The following is a 19,749-nucleotide window of genomic DNA, read 5'->3' as shown; positions in this document are numbered from 1 at the left end:
AATTCTCTATTTATATATATATTGAATTCTTTATTTATATATATATATATATATATATATTTGACATTAGGTGACAAACACCTCCATTTAAAGTTTAAATCAAAGACAAAAACAAATGTAAAACACACTTACAAACTCAACAACATCTTACTCACCTTACATAAGTTTTAATTTCGAGACCTCTTTGAAATAAGAATTTTACACAAATGATCCGATACCAATGAGTCGGTTATATTTACAAATTTGACACTCAAATCATGAATTTTCAAATGTAACAAATAAATCTATGTTGGCTTATATACACCTAACAATTTGCTCAAGTTTTACACAGCACAGCAACATATCCACAATTAGGTTCAGTATTTACATTCAGACAAGTAACCATTACAATGAATGCAAATCAAAGGTATACAAATGTGATCATCCTCCTATTTCTGTCTACCTTCTTATTCATCCTTTGTAAGCTCCAGATACCAAAACACAACATATTTGAATCTTCCATACTCCAGTAAGTCAATTCCAAGTCCAAAAATCATTTAGACATACGAACGAAGAGTTTTCTCGGTCTTCTCGTATTTCTCCAGTATGTCACATAGTATGCAGTTTTGGCTGTCTCTATCAATTGAGGTTTACTTGAATTAAAAATCAACCAAAAGATTGAAAAATCAGCAGTTGAATAACAATGAATCCATTCAAAGGAAGAACAGCATATAATAAGCAAAGAAGACAATTGTTTAGGTATGCATACCATCGGATGTGTCCATCTTGGTGTACGTGGAAATAGTGGCTGCTTCCTCTAATGCATGCTGATCAATGAGACCGACGAAAAGTCATGGTTCTAGATTGATTAAACCCTCTCACACACTGCCCAAGTTAAACAATGATCAAATATAATAACGAATGAACTAAATAAATCAACTGCTCTCATCTGGCATCCATATGTCTACAACTCAAACGATGCTTCAAAGCCGGCGTTCTCTTTTCGACCTGTCCTGCAGTTGAAAAATTCTTCAAAGTGACTCAAAAATGGACAACTTAATCCAATGTACTACTATTTCAGGGACAATGGATTTGTCTTAATTTATTTGAATTCAGTAGTGTTTCTCCCAATTCTTGTTGCTTCTTCACACACTATTAGTTATAATTATTTTAATATAAATTGATCTTATGACTTCCTTGTTCAAATTTCATGGTAAAAGATTATAGTTTGCATGATTTGACTAGTAAGAAAGGTGCAAGGTCAAGATGAAATTTCTCCATTTCTATTAAAGTCATTGTCAAGATAGAACGAACCTCGGAGATCTAGCACATAGACATCTTTTGAACAAGGCAACTTTCAAGAAAGAATTTGACTTCCTCCTCATTCTCAAGCGGGGAATCTGTTAAATGAAGTTCTTAAAGTGAAGCAAAACATAAAACATAAAATATGATAATTTTACAGCCTTGAATTTGATAAAAATCCATCACTCTAGTTTTTAATATAGTATGAATGCCATAAGGGAAACTCATATCAGCAAGTATCTGTGCTTTATAGTTGTTGCTTATGAACCATTCTTGTCTTTGGCCAGAAGAAATAAGTACTCTTCTACATAAAAAGTTCAAATCACCAAGAACACAAAGACAGATTTTATATGCAAGTAAAGTTTGAAAAAATAGAAAAGGATTTCTTGCCCAGGCTACCAATGCTAGAATTGTAGTAAAAATTCATTTATATTTTATTTCACTTAAAAATACTTGAATCGCTGGGAGAGAGTAAAGTTAGAGGTTTTTATGGTGTTCTTTTCAACACCATGAACTGGTAATACTAAGGCATAAATTGGGCAAAGATAAGTTTGGTTTGATCAGGAAGGCCTTTACAAGCTAGAGCATGAGTTTTGAAGTAAGTTTTGCCAAAAGTTGAAACATTAAGCAGCTTATGAGGAAGATTTCTGTTTATGAGATTAACATGAAAAATATAATGCCATACCTTTCCGCGAGTGGTTTTAGAGGATCTCCAGCAACATATACTTCTTGTTCTTGGTTCCAGACTCCTGAAAAGTTTTTAAAACTAAATAAATAACGTAAATGAGGAATTTTTTTTTTTTTTTTGGTAAAAACAACAGACACATACAAGTTCTCTAATTCAAGCTTTTCAGCAATTGAGATGGGTTTGTATCTAGACCATCCATTTTGCCTTATGCTTCCTTTTGACTGCTGAATGATTTGAGCAAGAGATACTTTTCCTCTTACTAAGCTTCGTGTCTGATGTGGTTTGCCTATCTCCCTTCTATGGAGCTGTGAAGAAGTAGCTTCACCAAGTACACTTTGCCATCCTTTATCTTGTAGCATGGTTGCATTGTTTCTTTGGTCAGTGTCTTCATGATCCTCAGGAGAAGGTACTATTTCTGTAATCTCGTTTCTTCCAATATCATGATGATCAGAGAGCGACAACCTACAATGAAGAGAGCAAAATCCTTCAGCAACATTACCATGTGCAATTTTCAGGGGGAATAAAAGCATACAATGACCTTTGATTGGTGGCAGTCTTTTGTTTAAGTTTTATCCGAGCAGATCCATATCCAGAAAAAGATAGAGTAGATGGACCTTGAATATCTCGGTCTATGTTCTTCAATTCACAACAGATTTCAAGTATTATTGCAGAATAAATAACTGCCTCAAATGCTCGCATAATTTCTCCCCTATACTTTTCAGCTTTCAATTTCTTTGCCTGTGAGCTGAATGCTAATTTCACAATAGGAACTGGAAAGAAAAATAAGGCTGACATCAATCACTCAAATTATAAATAGAAGCAGAAAAAAGCACTCCTCAAACTTACACTTCAAACATCAGAAGTAAAGAGGAGTAAAATTTGTATCTTATTCAAGCGCTTTAAATTCCATGAAGAAATTATAGTGAAGTTAATTTTTGCAGAGTAATTTCTCCCTATAAATGGCTGCACAATTAGTTCCTTAAGAAGAATTAAGAAAGCAACAAAAGAGAAAATTTAGGGTGAAACTACAAGTTGTGTTCTTCCTTCACAGCTTCCAAAATAAAATTTCAATGAGAATTGTCTTATATTTGAGATATCCAACCTTCCCAAATGCCAGACTAGTCTTCAAATAAAAGATATGACTTTGTATGTAAACCACAACAAATTAACATGTTACTGAATTTAGAGGAAAATAATAATAGAATCATATAAAGTATATGGCTAGAACTTAATGTGTTATCAGAACTGCCAGTTGCCAAGAGTCTTACAGATACAGGAGACCTTACCAGGAGTATCTGAACTAATTGAGACCAGCTTTCCTTCTTCATGCATAAATTGCTTTAATTTCTCTCGTTGAAGATTCTCAACCACAGACCACCATAACTTGCCATTATCATTGTGTGCCTTTGAAGCAAGTCCACTAATATTATTTTTGTTACTGATTGTTTGGGTTCCTTGACAACCAGCTAGTCCACCCAGCTTGCTGTTAGAAACCACAGGCATACGTTGCTCATGGGAAATGGTTGCTTTGTGATCAGCACTTTTATTTAAAACAGAATCATGGAGCATATACTGTTGATTTGGAGCAAGTTGGAGCAATGCAGCTGTAAGCCATGTTATCTTGTCATTTGAAGCCCTCATCTGTTTTTCAGCTTCAGAAAGTATTTTCAGAGCTTGACGCAACTTTGCCATGTCTTCTTTTGATGCTAAATACAAGAAGATGGAGAAAAGTATTCATATTTTTACAAAAAAAGCATAGTCAGAAAGATCTGATATCAGTAATGATCAAAAAGGCAGAATAGAGGAGTTGGCCAGTATAAGCAAGATACACATGGCCTGTAATATACAGAACGCTTTGAGTTTTGTCAAATTTGGCAGAGTAGATATGCACATTTCACCACTAGTTGTATTTTATGTTTTAAAACTAATCTTGAACAAAATAGTATTTGAATTTTAGACTTACAAGTAGGACAACAGAAAAACTTTCTTTGTGGTCTTTCTGGATTGAAAACACTCCCACCAGCAAGAATATCAGTGACTGTGGCTGCAAGCTGCGACATTAGCTCTAGGGGATCAACTCCACTTTCCACAGCATCTCTAACACTCTTTATGGTATTTGAAGTGTCTGCAGATAAAGCCAAATCAAGCAGATCCACGAGTTTATCATCAGATACCAAACCAACCTGAGAAAGGTGTAGATAACATCAGAAATTACAAGGAGCACGAAGCTTGAAACAAAGTATTTTGAGGTCAGAATCCAATTACTATTTAAAGAAGGTAACTTCACTCTCATAACAATAGAAAACTGCCACAGCAAAGTCCTACTACAATGAGATTGTTATTTAAAGATATCATGACATCGATATTAACATCATATGTCAGTTAAAGGCAACAGTTTTAGATGCCTCAACAATTAAAGGTAACCAAGATAACAACATACAAACAATGTGATTCAAGAGTTCACAACTTCACATAGTTTAGGTGATAATGCAAAGTCTTCTCAGACAATTAGGAGTTAGGAGTTATACAGTAAAACAAGAATAAAAATAAATAAATTTATGGTCACCACTGAAGATGAATTGGCAATTTAGAGAATGAGAGAACTTGTAAGCTCAAATGATCAGGGCCAGAATTCATGCTTAAAAATTAATACAATTAAAGACTTAAGAAAAAAGAATTTTAACGAGCACTTTGAATATTACTAGATAGAGTTCATCAAATATTTCATGAAGCATAATCCCAAGTATTCAAGTTCCAAAGTCCATGTGAATTGATTACAGATCCATTTACTAAATCATAATTCAGCCCTATCTAGATTTGGCCATAGCAACTGTTAAGTGATTACAGGATAAGAAATTCCAAGATTTAGAATATTTAATGCTGCCTATAAAACTTAAATAAGCATTTAGAGAAAAAAAATGTAAAAGGGAACGAAAATAGCTTACAAGTTCCTGAACCACTGGTAGTGAAACTCTCTGTCCAAGCAAACTCAATTGATCAAGAGTCATCACAGCATCTCTTAAGGATCCATCTGCTCGTGATGCTATAAGTTTCAACGCGTCAGTGTCAATTTCTAGGCCTTCACTGTTTGATATAAACTGCAGAGCAGGGATGATAGAGGACTCCTTCAGCTTTGGAAAAAAGAATTTCTGGCACTGGGAAACGATTGAATGAGGCAAATGATCAAGCTCTGAACAAACAAAGATAAAAACTGCACTCTGGGGTGCTCGAGCAATGACTCTGGATATTGTACACCAGGAATCAGGAAGCAAAGTATCACTGTCGTCAATTATAAGAACTTTATAGTGAGATGCAGATATATATGCACTGTTGTACAAAGCATCCATAATACTCTTGAAATCAAGGCCACCAATTGGTCTAACTTCCAGCACATTTTTAGTTTTTCCAAGATTGTAAGAAATGCAGGAGCTACAAGAATCACAAGGCTTTGGGTGTTCCATTGATCGACAAATCAGAGCTTTAGCAAAAACATGTGCACAAGAGGTTTTCCCTGTTCCATGCGGCCCATAAAAAATATACATAAAACCAACTTTCCGTCTTAAAATAGCATTTGAAAGAGCCTGCACAACCAAGTTCTGTCCCACAACATCCTTGAATGTCTTTGGTGCATATTTCTGTGTGAAGCTCTGATGGTTGCCAGAGTGGCATCTTCTACAAACACGCGGACTTCCTGATCTTGCTTCAGATGCAAACTCAGAGTCTTGCTCTTGCTTTGAAATTTGTTCTGCTGAGGAACCCCCAGTTAGAAAAGAACTTCCAGCACTTTCATGAGATTCTGAGGGCTCAATAAGTAATGGCAATGAGTCAGAGTCTGAATTTACAGATGAACTCGAAGAAGGAAACATCAATGGTGCATTTGTTTTTCTTCTTTGGACTTGTGGAACAGTATCTTTGGCTTTTCTAAGCTTTGAATCAGAAAGACCACAGGACAAACTCCTCCCTGCAATATCCAGAAATGTTTTACCTTTACTATGGATTCTAGACCAGTTCAAAGGAATTCCACATCCATTTCTTGGATTTAAAGAAACCTCCCCCTCAGTAATCTCTCCACCTTCATGACCTACACAAACTTCCTGATGCTTGGAAGCTCTAGCCATTGAGTTAGAAGCAGAAAGCATGTCAATTCTACCTTTGGCACCTCTTGAATTAATTGAACTTTGAACACTCTTTCCACGCCGAAACTTGGACTTTGTCCTGAAGTCCGGTTCATCGTAATGGCCAAGACCACTTGTTTCTGCGACATCATACGGATTCTCTTTTCCATTATGTAATCTATGATGATAAATGTGGGAAAACTTCCTGGTTCCATGCGCTGCCTGACCATTTTGCTCACCAGTGTTTGTGTGACGGATCTTTCTTCTCCTTGTGTCTACTTTCTGAGGTAACAAACCTCTATGGCTCTTGTACTTCTTTCTGCTTGCTTCTACTCCAATGCTTGATTCAGCATCCTTAACTCCAATCCTGTCGTTCTGGTATTCGCTGAGAGCTTCAGCAGCAGCAACCTTTGATGTGGCAACTCTCTCACTCTCCACTCCACCAATTTTCCTATGCTTCTTATTTGAGGTGCCAACTGTGGGAGGCGAGGATCGTGACAGAGGATGAGTGGAAGGATCCCTTAGGGACCTTGACCTCTGGAGAGCAATAAGGTCCTTCACAAGGGACCTCTCGCCCGCAATTGGGCTATGACAATGCATGTGGATGCAGTTGGTTAAATGAGCATGACTACGGAGATGAATACCTATGGCACTATTTTCATCCTCAACGGTATCACCGTGGACTGCTCTGGTCATGATCAGTTTCTGATCAAATTTTGGCCAGAAAACAGCATAGAATCACCATAAAAAGGGATTGACAGTGTCTTCCATACCAAAAGACACATTCTTTATCCTTGATTACAACAATGCTAGGTCAAGCTATGCATCTCATTCCACAGGAACAATGCGCAAAGACCAGAACAAGTGTGATTCAAAGCACCACCATGATGATACACACTAAAAAAAAATCCAACTTTGAAGAGAGTAAGTATTAACCTCTCTAAACAATAAAGGGATACCAATATACCATCAAGGGCAGCAGAACAATCATAACAACCATATAAGAACTCACAAAAGAGAACTAAAAATAACTCCTTTTTCCTAGTTTCCAAAACATATTGTGCTTCTAAAAAGAACACCAAAATGAAAAACTCACTCAAACATTCATTTCAAACAATCTCCTCCTCCACCTCCTCCTCACAAAACACCAGCTCACATGAATGAAACACCGTTTTCAGGTACTCTACCTCAAATCCCAAATACTTCTAAACAAGTCTGAGACGAAACAAAATACAAACTTTCCTTCAGAACATGGCAAATCAACACCGCCACCACCACCACCAACAACAACAATAATTACAACAACCAATACTACAATAAAGCAAAAAGAAAAGTAGCGCTTTTATATGGACTTGGAAGAAGAACAAACCTGAATCAACGACGACGATTCCAATGAAGACTCTCAGAGTAGATCTCGGTTTCTCCGATCTGGTGAGAAGGCTTGAGAGGAACTGGAGAATAGAGCAGACGAGAAGAAGGCATGTGACAGCACTAGTGTACTACAGTGAGCGGTGCTTTCGCTTCCAAAGTGGACCATGGCCTTCCCACTTTATATAACCCTTTTTTTTAATTTAAAAAAAAAAACCAATTTTCTTTTAAATATTTATATATTTAAAAAAATAAATAAATATTTATGTAGACTTTTTTATTTTATATAAGTATTTTAATTTAATTAAAAAAATTCAGAAAATCTTAAAGCAAGCAAAGCGTCAAGTTCCTGTGAACATCTCACGGTTCTTTCTTTCCTTTTTTTCTTGAAGCGGTTGAAAACATCATGATTCTCGAATAAAAATTTATTTAATTTCATATAAAGTTTTTTTTATTTTTATGATGATTATAGTGAACGCAACCGACCATACTTGGACATTCATTGCTAAATTTCTAATCTTTATTTTCTTAAAAAATAATATAATAAATTAGATATGGAACCATAACATGAGGACCACTGCTTTACAAGATTTGACAAGACTAATCTAAACACGTGAGATGTGTTATTTTGATTATATATATATATATATATATATATATATATATATATATAAAAATAAAAATATTAAATATTTATAATTTGTGAATATTATTAGAACATTGGCATGAGGATAGCACGTTAGTTTGGTTATAGTTTCAATATGTCCAAATGAAATACTACAAGTCCCAAGTTTGGACTTTTAAGTGCATGCATCCTATTAATTAAATCAGTTGTTCTCGAGTCACACTAAACAAAGTGATTATCTATTAAACCCTTCTTTTAATGAAGTAATGACTATAATTTGGGTCTCATTTGAGGATGGGGACCGTTATCATTAATAGGCTGTCACCTGTTTGTTGGGTCAAGTGACATGTGTGTACTTGCAATGTTCTCCTAACTCTTTTAATAATCTTTAATGTTTGTTATGCGTTTGAACTCTAGTTTTAAATTTTTTTTTTTTAATGTATGAATCTGCTGAATTAACAATGTATTTAAAAAGTTAATTTATGAATTAATGAGGTAAATTTAAAATATGTTTCCAATGAAAGTGGGAGACCAAGTATATTTTGATATGACACCATGATGTGATATGCAAAGATTAGATACATGATTTTAGTTATTATTGTTATTTATTTTTGTGCCTTTCGTTTGTCTTCTCCAACTTATTTTACTTCTTGGATGGAATCTTTTGTACCAATTATTTATTATTTTGTGAGGGAAAGAATACCCCTATACTCTATCTTCTTACGGGCTATCTTCCAGAGTTTCAAATTAAAAAATAAAAAATATTAAAATATCCATTTAATTATAATTATCTAATTCAACAGTAATTTTCTTTCCTTTTTATACATATTTTAATAATTTGCAACTGTCTCAGGCTGGCATCATCATAAGCATAGGATGTTTGTACTTTCTCTTTGTTAGAATGGCAATAGTATGATCTTATACAAATGTTATTAATAAGGTAATTGATCAAGAACAAGATCAAGCTCAAGTTTGGCTGAAAATTTATCACTCAAGCTCAGCTTGAATTTTATTAAGTTTTAATTTTTAGCTTGAACTCAATTAATACATAAATCGAGTTATTTTAGCTTACTTAATTAAGCTCAATACAAGCTAATAAATTAGATTTGACTATAAATATTTTTATGCTCAAACTCAACTGAAGCTCAAATCAAAATTTACAATTACATGTCATTTAACTATTTTTGAAAAAAAAAATAGATTTTTAGGTTTTAATTTTATAGGGATAAAATTTAATTTCAAAATAAAATTATATATATAACTACTCGATTAGATTTGAGTCAAATATTAAAATACTCAAACTCATCTCACTCAATACTAGAAATACTCAAATTTAAGCTCAACTTGACTATGATTAAGTTGAGTTTAACTTTTTGTTAAATTGTGGTGGTTGTGAGTAGTGGTGTATCATTTACTAGGGGAGAGCATCGGTACCGAACCGAACCGAACCGAACCGAATTGTTGGTTAACCGAACCAAAATATGTTCAAAAATGAGAACCGAACCAAATAAAGGTAAAAACCGAAATTAACCAAACCAAAATTTTTTGAGTCATTTAGATTATTAACCGAAATTTGTTATTTAACTGAAATTATAAAAAAAATTTAATAATTTGTAGGGCAATTAATTGAACTATTAATTCATAATTTTTTTTAATTCATCATATATCACATAATTCGATTCGGTTTCAATTAAACAAAATTTTTTTACAAAAAAAAAAAGAATTGAACCGAATAGCAAATTATCAATATAATTATTACCAAATCAAACCAGAAAAATTCAATAACCGAACCAAACTTCTTATTTGGTTTGGTTTGGTTTGGGTTTGGGATTCAGTTTTTCCGAATAATGCTCACCCCTATCATTTACACCCTTAGATATTATGAGCTGAAACTAAAACCTCTATTTATGTTTTTTTTTTTCAAAATTCTTACTTTAAATAAATTTATCTTCTTTTCTTTATAATAAAGACATATAATTACCGCAGTGTGTGGCTAAGTTGTATCGTAATTTTGTTATTTTGGTTGATCACAACTTTTTTGCTTTTATTTTTTATTTATATAAAATAAATATACTACTCACCTCAACTAATATTGTGAGAAAGAGTTGATTTTTCAATCTTCCACTCTTTCACTTAGCAAAAAGTTGCTATTTTTCTAAGGTGAAGTTGGTATCCTTATTCTCTATAATTTTATCATTGTATTTATTTTTATCATATTTAATATATTTTAGATCTATTTTTCTTTAAAAAAAAGTATTATCCACAGAGTTAAAAGGATTGAATTTTCTCTTATATTAGACAAACAAAACTCATATCATATATGAGCAATATCATCTAAAAACTAAAATTATATGAACTCCAAAAGCTCCAAGCTTAGAATGATCCTAAGTGAAAAAAAAAAAATCCAAAATTTTTGGCGGAGCTGTATCAATGTGTAACTTTTGGGTTTTTTTTTTTTATAGAAAAAGTGGATAAACCACATTCATTAAAAAAAATACAAAAAGGGCACCAACATGGATGGCCAATAAGTCAACCCCACCAGAAGTGGGGGATATGAATAATTTTAATAATAATGGAAGGAAGCGAAGAGCATGCAAAATTGAAGATGTGCGCATTTCTCTCAATCCAAATATTCCAAGTAATAGCTCGTAGAAGCAAATCTCAAAAAGGGGTAAGGGATTTCCTAAGAATTTTACGCCAATTTCCCCACAAGTCCCTCAAGGAGTATGGATTACGTCGGGCCCCAAAGAGTTGACCAAAGTAATTCCAAATATGTGTAGCCACCTCACAACGGGTGAGAAGGTGATCCGAGGTTTCTACATCAGCGTTACACATCACACAGGTGATGCTCTGCAGAAAATTGCACCTACGCACTGCAAGGTTCTGCAAAGTGAGAATCTTGTTATCCCATGCTAACTAATTAAAAAAATTAATCTTTTTGGGACAACAACCCTTTAGGATGACAGGAGTCCACTTGCAACTGAGCCCACCATCATTCAAAAAGTGGTAAAAAAATTTAACAGTGAAGACCCCATTTGAAGAAAGTCTCCACCGCCTAACATCTTCATTAGCAAAATCTTGAAGCCGGAAATTAACAATCAAGTTATGTTCCATTGGGAAAGCACCCAATGGAAGCACCGCTACCCTATCGAGCAGATCCCTCACAGTACTCTCCTTATCCCTTGAAGACTGGAAAAGGTGAGGCCAAATATCAGCAGGAGCACGAAACTCCAACCACTGATCCTACAACTTTTGGGTTTCTGTCGATGGTTCTCTACAGTGCCACCAAAAGTAAAACGCATTAAAAGATTCAATCAACATTGTAAAATGTAGCTTAGAGTTTTTTAGTCCCAAAAACATAATTGTAATGGCATGATGTTCAAATTTGACACAACAAATACTATGGATTGATGGATTGCTGATGCCTAGTCGTTTTGAGTCTTTGCTTTTTTTTCTAATTTTATTTATTTGTGCAGAGTTTAAGTCTGTTCACCACTAAATTGATTTATTGTTCTTAATTCTTATTTTATATCGTATGTCTATACCTTGTTACATCTATAACTTTGTCTGTACTAATTTTTTTATATTTTCTGTTTAACAAACTTAAGGTTAATCCCATTAAAAATAAAATAAAAGAAAAGAAATCGGGCTCCCAATCCGTTTGCCCGAATCCGCTAACCGTGAATCCGTACCCGTTAGAGGCTAGTTCCTGTTGTGATTTGATCGGCCACGTGGCACGTCAAACACTCACCGGCTGTCCCTCCAATTCCGTGATTCACGACACTCACCCTCCCGCCCGTTCTCTCTCTCTCTCTCTCTCTCCAGTTCCTCTCGGTCGAATCCCCAAATTTCTAGGGTTCCTTGCGATCCGGCACCATGAACATCTTTCGCCTTGCCGGCGACACCACCCACCTAATTAGCGTCCTCATCCTCCTTCTCAAAATCTACGCCACGAAATCATGTTCCGGTATTGTTGGATTGCTGTTCAATCCTTTTTTTTTTTTTTTGGGGGGGAATTTTTTTAAAATTCTGACTTTTTTGAGGGATTCTAGGGATTTCGTTGAAGACGCAGGAGCTTTACGTGATGGTGTTTGTGGCGAGGTATTTGGATTTGTTCACGGATTTCATCTCGCTGTACAATAGCGTGATGAAAGTGGTGTTCATAACCAGCTCTGTTGCTATCGTTTGGTGCATGCGAAGGCATCCACTGGTTCGGAGGAGCTACGATAAAGATCAGGATACATTCCGGCATTACTTCCTTGTTGCAGTGAGCTTTGTCCTTGCGCTCATTTTCCATGATAAGTTCACCATCAAAGAGGTAATTTGATTTGGTCCTTGTGGTTTCTAGCTTTGTTTATATGATCCTGTGGTTTTTATTACATGTATTCTGTTTCTAGACTAGATTTAATGCTTGGAAAGAAGCTATGGAGAATAGAAAGAAAGTCAGAAACTTGAATAACTAGTTCAATGTAGGAGTCTGGAGATGATTGTGATTTTTATTTTCTGTGGCATTTGAAAGAATGAGATAGAGATGAAGGAGAATGTGTTAAGAGTCAGCACCTGACAGATATCTTGCTGGATGCAGATAGGTTACACAGAGTGTGGAATAGGATAATTAGAGAACAATAATGAATGTGTTCCACATTCAGTATCTATAGATATTTATATACATAAACAATTTCACTTATGACGACGAGAAGAGTTGTATAAATCTTATTATAAGATAGACTATGTCACCGAGGCATATGAGTTTCAGAACTTCCTGTCTTGTTTTGTTTTGGGATAAGAATATATATAAATGACAAAAATTCTAATAGGCTCCTCTTGGAAATGATTATGAGGGGGCTATCATATTTATATATATGGGTCGCTTTAAGATGAGACCTATAATAGGAAGCATCTTCCATTTTAGTTTTATACTTGGAATGCTTGTGGTTAATTTGTGAAAGCTTCTGAGCACTTTGAATTGGTTCTTCGATGTGGCTTCTGTAACTACTGTTACTAAGTTTTTCAAATACACAGTTTCATTTGGTATATTAACATTTGAAGAATTTTTTTTTCTGCTTCACAGCGCACTAATCATCCTGTTGGCAGGTGCTTTGGGCATTTTCCATATACTTGGAAGCTGTTGCAATTCTTCCCCAATTGGTTTTACTACAGAGAAGTGGAAATGTGGACAATTTAACAGGACAATATGTTTTATTTCTTGGGTATTGTTTCTAACTTACATGCTTTTAGTGCATCTATATCTTCCTTACTATCAATTATATGTGTGTGTGTGTGTGTGTGTGTCAAAACTGTGCACTTGTGGTATGAATGCTTTTTTTTTCTTGTTAGGTTTCTTCATTTCAGGATAGTAAATGTGACTCCTCTCACTTATTTATATCTGAATGGAGTTCATTTTCTACGGTGTAGTTCATATAATTGGGGATACCACATGTATTTTGAATTGACTTTCCTTTTATAATAGCGTGCGGATAATTTTACTATATTGGACAGAGAATGTTCTGTAAAATTGACTGTAGTTTGTTAGTTCTTTTTTATTCCAATGAACTATGAATTCTAGAAAATGAGTCTGTTTGATTTACCTTGCTTTATTAGCACAAGAAAAACTCGTTCACTGATCTATATTGTTTCCTCTTTCTAAAAATTTTCCAGAGCATATCGGGGGTTTTACATTCTCAATTGGATCTATCGTTATTTTACAGAAAAGAATTACACTCGGTGGATTTGTAAGTTTCTTAGCTTATACAAATTTGGTTAAAATTATAACTAAATTCACCTGTCCTGTCCTGATTCTGTGTAATCTCCAGCATGGATAGCCGGTATTGTGCAGTCGGCTCTATATGCAGATTTCTTCTACTACTACTTCATAAGGTAAGGCTCTAACATTATTTGGCAATGCATTGATTCTGGTGAGGGTTTATCCAAAATCAAAACAAGTCTTAACTCTTGTACATGTTTTGTGTTTCCAGTTGGAAAAACAATTCAAAGCTTCAACTTCCCGCTTGAAATGGATAATATGCATGTGTCTCGCTGCTACAACGCGATAAGATTCTTTTTGTTTAGTTGATTCCATGATGAAAGCTAATATGATGTGCCCTAAAAATCTGCGGAATAGTTTTTTTGCTTTAATAGATCTTAAAGTAGATGTATTGGACTCCACAGGATTTACTGGGCAAAAGTTGATCATACTGTGTAGGATAATTAAAAAGCTAATTGTTCACCAAACTCTACTAACCGCAGGTATAGTTTTCTGCTGTAATTAACCAGCTCACTTGTAATTAAGATTGCAGTTTCACAGAACAAATCCTTTGGAAATGGTATTTATGAGTAATTATTTTTTAGCACCAATGGTATTTATCTTGAGTAATCTTAAGCTTTTATCGAATCTTTGTGAGTAGATGATGGTCAATTTTTTTGTTTCATCCACTAGAATGAGATAACAATAACAAATTTATTCTAGCTCAAAATATTCTGGTCAGAAAATGAAAATGTCATTCCACAAGTGGAATATGTGCTTTTGGATATCTGATATCCACGTCTTTTTGGAGTGTAGGAGGGTGGCTTCTTTAACGACCACTCAATTGACCTTTTTTTTTTAAAAAAAACCAAAAAAGTAATGAATCATCATCCATTGGAAAAGTACCAATTGCTAGGGATTTGTCCATCAAATCCTGGTTTTCCCCCACGTTTCTTGATAGTATTCATAAAAAAAGCACTTACTATAAAAAAAAAGGCACTTGATGATGCCATAAAGGATGTCATAGGAATAGTAATAAATCTATTACAAAAATAGATTACCATGCCTGTTATAACTTACAAGAGGTTTGACCTCCCTTTTCTATTAGAAATCATTCTTCACTGTAAAGAAAAAAGCAATCCAGAAAAAAAAAAAAGGTACAACAGCCAAATGAGCAAACAACAACAGTTCAAAGAATCATAACTGATTACATTTTGCAACCTTTGAAAAAAACTAAACTAAACTAGCACGGTTGAAGGGGCAGGGCAGTATATCCATTCATTTTCTTCACCAGAGGAGAAAAGAAAGATAATTCAATCAATGAATACTGCAAAAGGAAATGAAGAAGATTACCCCACTGGAATGATAGAAAAATGAACTGACATACGGAATAGGATTTTCTACAAAGGGTGGCAAACTGGGTTATATCATTTATCAGTACTGTTTCAGCTGGTTAACATAACAATCTTCTGCGCTAGTTTTATCGACCGCTAGCCAGAGGATTATCCGGCAATCATCAGTGTGAGAATAACTTTAGCAACGAGGGATCCAACAACTTAAAACACATCCAAAATTGCAACTCTTGAGTCTGAACCAGAGTAGGGGCAGAAATTTTGGCTCCAGCATTTGCAAACAAGTGCGTCGACAAAAAGGGTCCTGATTCATATAAACACGGGGTCCCCATTCCTCTATTATAAGTTCATAAGTCCATTTAAGTGCTTCCAACGCCGAATGCTATGAGGTTGCTTTCTGTGGCTCCGATTCCTGGGTTTGGTAGATATGGGGACCAAAATTGAAGTTTAAACATATAGTCTTTCAGTTTGCACTTCACTGGAAGGGGACAGTTCAGATTCGTCAGAGAAGACAGGAGATGATGATTCTTCAGAGGCTTCTGCGAGACCTTGTAGCATGCTTATCACATCAGATGTGTCATCTAAATAATACTTGGCCTTACTTGGCTTCTGTCCAACTGTGCAAGCAAACAATGATGTGTTCGGGGCAACCAAATGCTTATTCACTAATCCATTAATACCTTCAAACATTTCCTCATCAGATCTATCATCACCGATGCACAAGACAAAGTCTGCTTGTTTCCCATGTTCAAACATAGATGATAAGATCTTCTCAGCAACTAGACCTTTGCTAACTCCCTGCAAACACACAGCGCCAAGTTAAATCATATACTGATCATCCATAAGAGATGTCACAGGGAAATTCACTGAATACAAAATGTTGCCAAGGTGACCTTCTGTTTAATAAAGAATCAATGCTCGATTTGAACCTAACAAACTCAGTTAAAAATCTCATCGTATGAAGCTGTGCCTTATAAATAGAAAGAGAGATAAAAAACAAAACAGTTCATAAGCATAAAATAGAAGCTAGTGTTTAACTCAAGTTGTGGCAAATAAGTAAGACAACAAATCACCAAGAGAGAACACACACCTGTGGCTTAACTTCCACAATGAACTGACCACTCTTCACAACAACTGGTTCATTAGCCAACACACTCTCCAGGTGGTCCAGCATCTCTTTAGCTTGAGAGGAACCAAAGTCTGGGTCTGCATCCTGATGATGCCACACTAGTGCACTTTCTTTAGTCTCTATAGAAGACCCATCAGTTGATTCTGTATACAGTTTCATCACTGGTTCAGCCATTTGTATCCATCCGAAATCATTAGTCTGCCCATAAGTTTCCCATTCATCCTCCCCACTCCACCTGCAAAAGATGAAGTGCAACCGAGGGTATCATCTTAATGCTCCACTTTCATAAAAAAACTCTAGCTAAGGAATGTGATAAAAATCCATTGATGACGCAAAAAAGGGAAGGGGGAAAGTGTGGCAGATTACAGAAAAAAAAATTGACAAAAGCAGCTAAAGGCATAGATATCAACGTACAAATCTCAATCAGGTATACTTTTTTGAAAAGGATTTTCACCCAAGAAAGAATATGTGATCAGCCTAAATAATTTTAGCAAAACATAGATACTTTTAACATCCACTGTTTTGAATAAAATTTCAGACATTCTTTAATACATAACTGTCATATAAAAGATAAGTCAAAATTTCCTCTTTCCAATTAATTATTTCGCTTCCATGGATGATAGTGCATTAACAAGGAATTCAAAGATGAAGAGACAGCAAATGAGCAAAAGCATCTGATCTTCAAAGGGAAAAAAGCATGTAGATTTATGGTAAAGGGACTGCTGTTGTCAGTATGTAATGATTGAGAGCATCAAAAGTAATAATAATTACTTGGGCCCATCTTAAGCACTAGAAAATACAAGAAGCCAAGATCCAACTCCAGATAAATTAACAAAACTCTATAGATTAATAGCAATTCATGAACAGAGTTATTCATTAGTGGGAAAATAGTAGGCGACGTCAAATACTGGACTTTTAATGTAGAATAAAATCCATAATAGATGGAGTTGATAAGCATACCTCAGGAAGTACCCATGCTCTGCTGCAATGCCGAGCTTCTTGCACGGTGAGAACCACTTCCCTAAGCTGTCCCTTCCTCTCCCACTGACAATGAAGACAATATTCTTACTATCAGAACACAATTTATTGATAATGGAAATAACCTCCTCACTGGGGGTCTTGTTAATAGATGTCTGGGGCATCATTGTGCCATCATAGTCCAACAATATTGCCCTGCTCTTGGCCTTCTGATATGCTGAAGCTATCACATCAGTATTGAGCTTCCGGAAATTGGGATCAAGAGCCACCACTCTGAATCCAAAGCCCAACCCGATCCCCCAACACCTCCTCCTAAAATGATCCTTGCAAGTCCTCTCCATGTCCTGCATGAAGCTTCTCGACCAATAAGCTACATCATGTGTGCTAACATATCTATAATGTTTCTCATGCCTCAGCTGTTTCTCTGCCTCAGACATAGATATTGCTTCATTCATAGCCTCCGCGGTAGACTCTGTGTTCCAAGGGTTGATTCGTATGGCACCACTCAAAGACGGGGAGCACCCGATAAACTCCGACACCACCAGCATACTCTTCTTTACAGAAGAACCTGAATCCTGGCTTGCTTCAGAACCTGATATCCCCTGCCTGCACACAATGTACTCATAAGGAATCAGGTTCATCCCATCTCTCACTGCAGTCACAACCACACACTCTGCAATTGTATAGTATGCAATCCTTTCACTGAAAGACACGTCATGATTAATATACACCACTGGCCTATAACCATCATTGCCAAATTGCTCATTAATTCTCTTACAAGTATCCTCGATCTCCACCTGGATCTCATCCAAATCCCTTCCTCTCCCTCGGGCCGGATTAGCAATCTGGACAAGCACAGCCCTTCCCTGCCATTTGGGATGCAGCTTCAACATCTGTTCAAAGGCCAACAATTTCAGATTTATCCCTTTAAAAATATCAGTATCATCAACACCAAGAAGCACGGTTTTCCCTTCAAATTGCCTCTTTAGCTCAGCAACCCGCCACTCACGATCAGGAAACCCCAGGGCGGATTCAAGCTGTCCCATATGGACTCCAACAGGCATGATTTTGATGCCAACAGTGCGGCCGAAGAATTCCAGGCCGATATACCCCCGCCGAGACTGATACTCAAGCCCGAGCATCCGCGAGCAACAGGACAGGAAGTGCCGAGCATAATCAAAGGTGTGAAATCCGATGAGATCGCAGTTCAACAGGGACCGAAGAATCTCTTCCCGTACGGGAAGCGTGCGATAGATCTCGGATGAAGGAAAAGGGGAATGGAGGAAGAACCCCATGCGAAGACGGAGGAACCGGCGGCGAAGAAAGGAGGGAAGAGCAAGGAGATGGTAATCGTGAACCCAGACATAGTCATCCTCGGGGCTGATGATCTCGATGACCTTCTGAGCATAGATCTTATTGGCGAGAACATACGCTTCCCACAGCCCCCGATCGAAACGGCCGGCGCCGCCATGGTGCGGCCCGGGGAAAGGCAGCAGGTAGTGAAAGAGAGGCCATAGGCGCTGCTTGCAAAACCCATGGTAGAACTTCTCGAGAAGATCCTGAGGGAGGAACGCAGGCACGCACTTGAACCGATCGAGAAGCGTTTGCGAGAGATCATCATGTTCACTGGGGTCGACAGGAGAGTCAGTGCGGAGAGAACCGACATAAAGAACCTCCATGTCTTCAGGAAGCCCATCCCGGAGCTGGAGAAGAAGCGACTCCTCATCCCAAGACAACGACCACCCACGGCCATCCGGCCGGCGGCGGGCGCGCACAGGCAGCTGGTTCGAAACAATAATGATCCGATCCTGTGCAAGCGAAGAAGGGACATCAGAGGAAACGCTACGTTCCTCATCGTCAAGCTCGGAGACGATGCCCGGGACGGTCATGACGCGGGGTAGCCGCCTGGCTCGTGGTGTTCCACCGCCCCCGACGCTGAGCGCCGAGAAGTTCCCGGCGGCGAGATCTAGCAGGTTGGTGTACGATCTGGACATCATCTTTGATAGCGATCTAGGGTTAGGGTTTTGAGAACGTGCTCTGACTTGCGCGAGAGAGAGAGAGAGAGAGAAAGAGAGGAGTTTGTAGAGAAGGGAATGGATAGGTTTTTGGATTTTATATGTATGGAAAAAAGAGAAATAATAAAATATAAATATATTTATATTTATATTAAAAAAAGAGGGAGAAAAAAAAAAAGGAAAGAAATAGAATAGGATAAGGTTGGACAGCGAACTACACGCAGATGCCAGCTGGGGGGCAGGAAGGGAAAAAAGAGAGAGAGAGAGAGAGTGAGATGGTTTGGGTTTAGCTGTATTTTGGTACCTCTGAGACTCCGCGTGGGAGACTTGGACCGACCTTCATCTCTTGTTTGTGGGTCCCACTGCCATGCTGGCACTTTATTGATTTTTTTCTCTTTTTATATATATATATATATATATATTTTTTTTACTTGTGCGGTAGCTTGGTAATAACT

General features: G+C 36.6%; 3 protein-coding genes across 7 annotated transcripts; 1 reads left to right on the top strand and 2 right to left on the bottom strand.

The window, feature by feature from the left end:
- Positions 1 to 258: 258 nt before the first annotated feature.
- LOC120251504 (protein STICHEL-like 4) lies at positions 259 to 7,596 on the bottom strand. Of its 5 annotated transcripts, XM_039260032.1 has the most exons (10): positions 7,454 to 7,596; positions 4,915 to 7,299; positions 3,933 to 4,152; positions 3,256 to 3,675; positions 2,508 to 2,739; positions 2,111 to 2,431; positions 1,967 to 2,030; positions 1,294 to 1,379; positions 749 to 992; positions 259 to 632 (listed from the first exon to the last, which is right to left on the bottom strand). In XM_039260032.1, exons 2-9 carry the CDS (start codon positions 6,778 to 6,780, stop codon positions 944 to 946), a joined length of 3,258 nt encoding a protein of 1,085 aa, XP_039115966.1. In that variant the 5' UTR covers positions 6,781 to 7,299; positions 7,454 to 7,596; the 3' UTR covers positions 259 to 632; positions 749 to 943. The 5 variants fall into 5 exon arrangements, with proteins under 5 accessions (XP_039115966.1, XP_039115965.1, XP_039115968.1 ...); XM_039260031.1 differs by having other exon boundaries at positions 4,915 to 7,596; XM_039260034.1 differs by having other exon boundaries at positions 259 to 615; positions 4,915 to 7,596.
- Positions 7,597 to 11,849: 4,253 nt separating this feature from the next.
- LOC120251226 (ER lumen protein-retaining receptor A-like) lies at positions 11,850 to 14,308 on the top strand. Its single transcript, XM_039259762.1, has 6 exons — positions 11,850 to 12,044; positions 12,130 to 12,395; positions 13,172 to 13,287; positions 13,736 to 13,809; positions 13,891 to 13,954; positions 14,053 to 14,308. The coding sequence occupies exons 1-6, from the start codon at positions 11,954 to 11,956 to the stop codon at positions 14,087 to 14,089; spliced, it is 648 nt and encodes a 215-aa protein (XP_039115696.1). The 5' UTR covers positions 11,850 to 11,953; the 3' UTR covers positions 14,090 to 14,308.
- Positions 14,309 to 14,841: 533 nt separating this feature from the next.
- LOC120251263 (probable alpha,alpha-trehalose-phosphate synthase [UDP-forming] 7) lies at positions 14,842 to 19,360 on the bottom strand. Its single transcript, XM_039259819.1, has 3 exons — positions 17,262 to 19,360; positions 16,263 to 16,536; positions 14,842 to 15,970 (listed from the first exon to the last, which is right to left on the bottom strand). Exons 1-3 carry the CDS (start codon positions 19,274 to 19,276, stop codon positions 15,620 to 15,622), a joined length of 2,640 nt encoding a protein of 879 aa, XP_039115753.1. The 5' UTR covers positions 19,277 to 19,360; the 3' UTR covers positions 14,842 to 15,619.
- Between the last annotated feature and the right edge of the window lie 389 nt (positions 19,361 to 19,749).

Source organism: Dioscorea cayenensis, chromosome 20, assembly GCF_009730915.1.
Source record: "Dioscorea cayenensis subsp. rotundata cultivar TDr96_F1 chromosome 20, TDr96_F1_v2_PseudoChromosome.rev07_lg8_w22 25.fasta, whole genome shotgun sequence".
In the NCBI taxonomy this organism is placed as follows: domain Eukaryota; kingdom Viridiplantae; phylum Streptophyta; class Magnoliopsida; order Dioscoreales; family Dioscoreaceae; genus Dioscorea; species Dioscorea cayenensis.
This window is presented reverse-complemented; position numbering and strand designations above follow the sequence as displayed.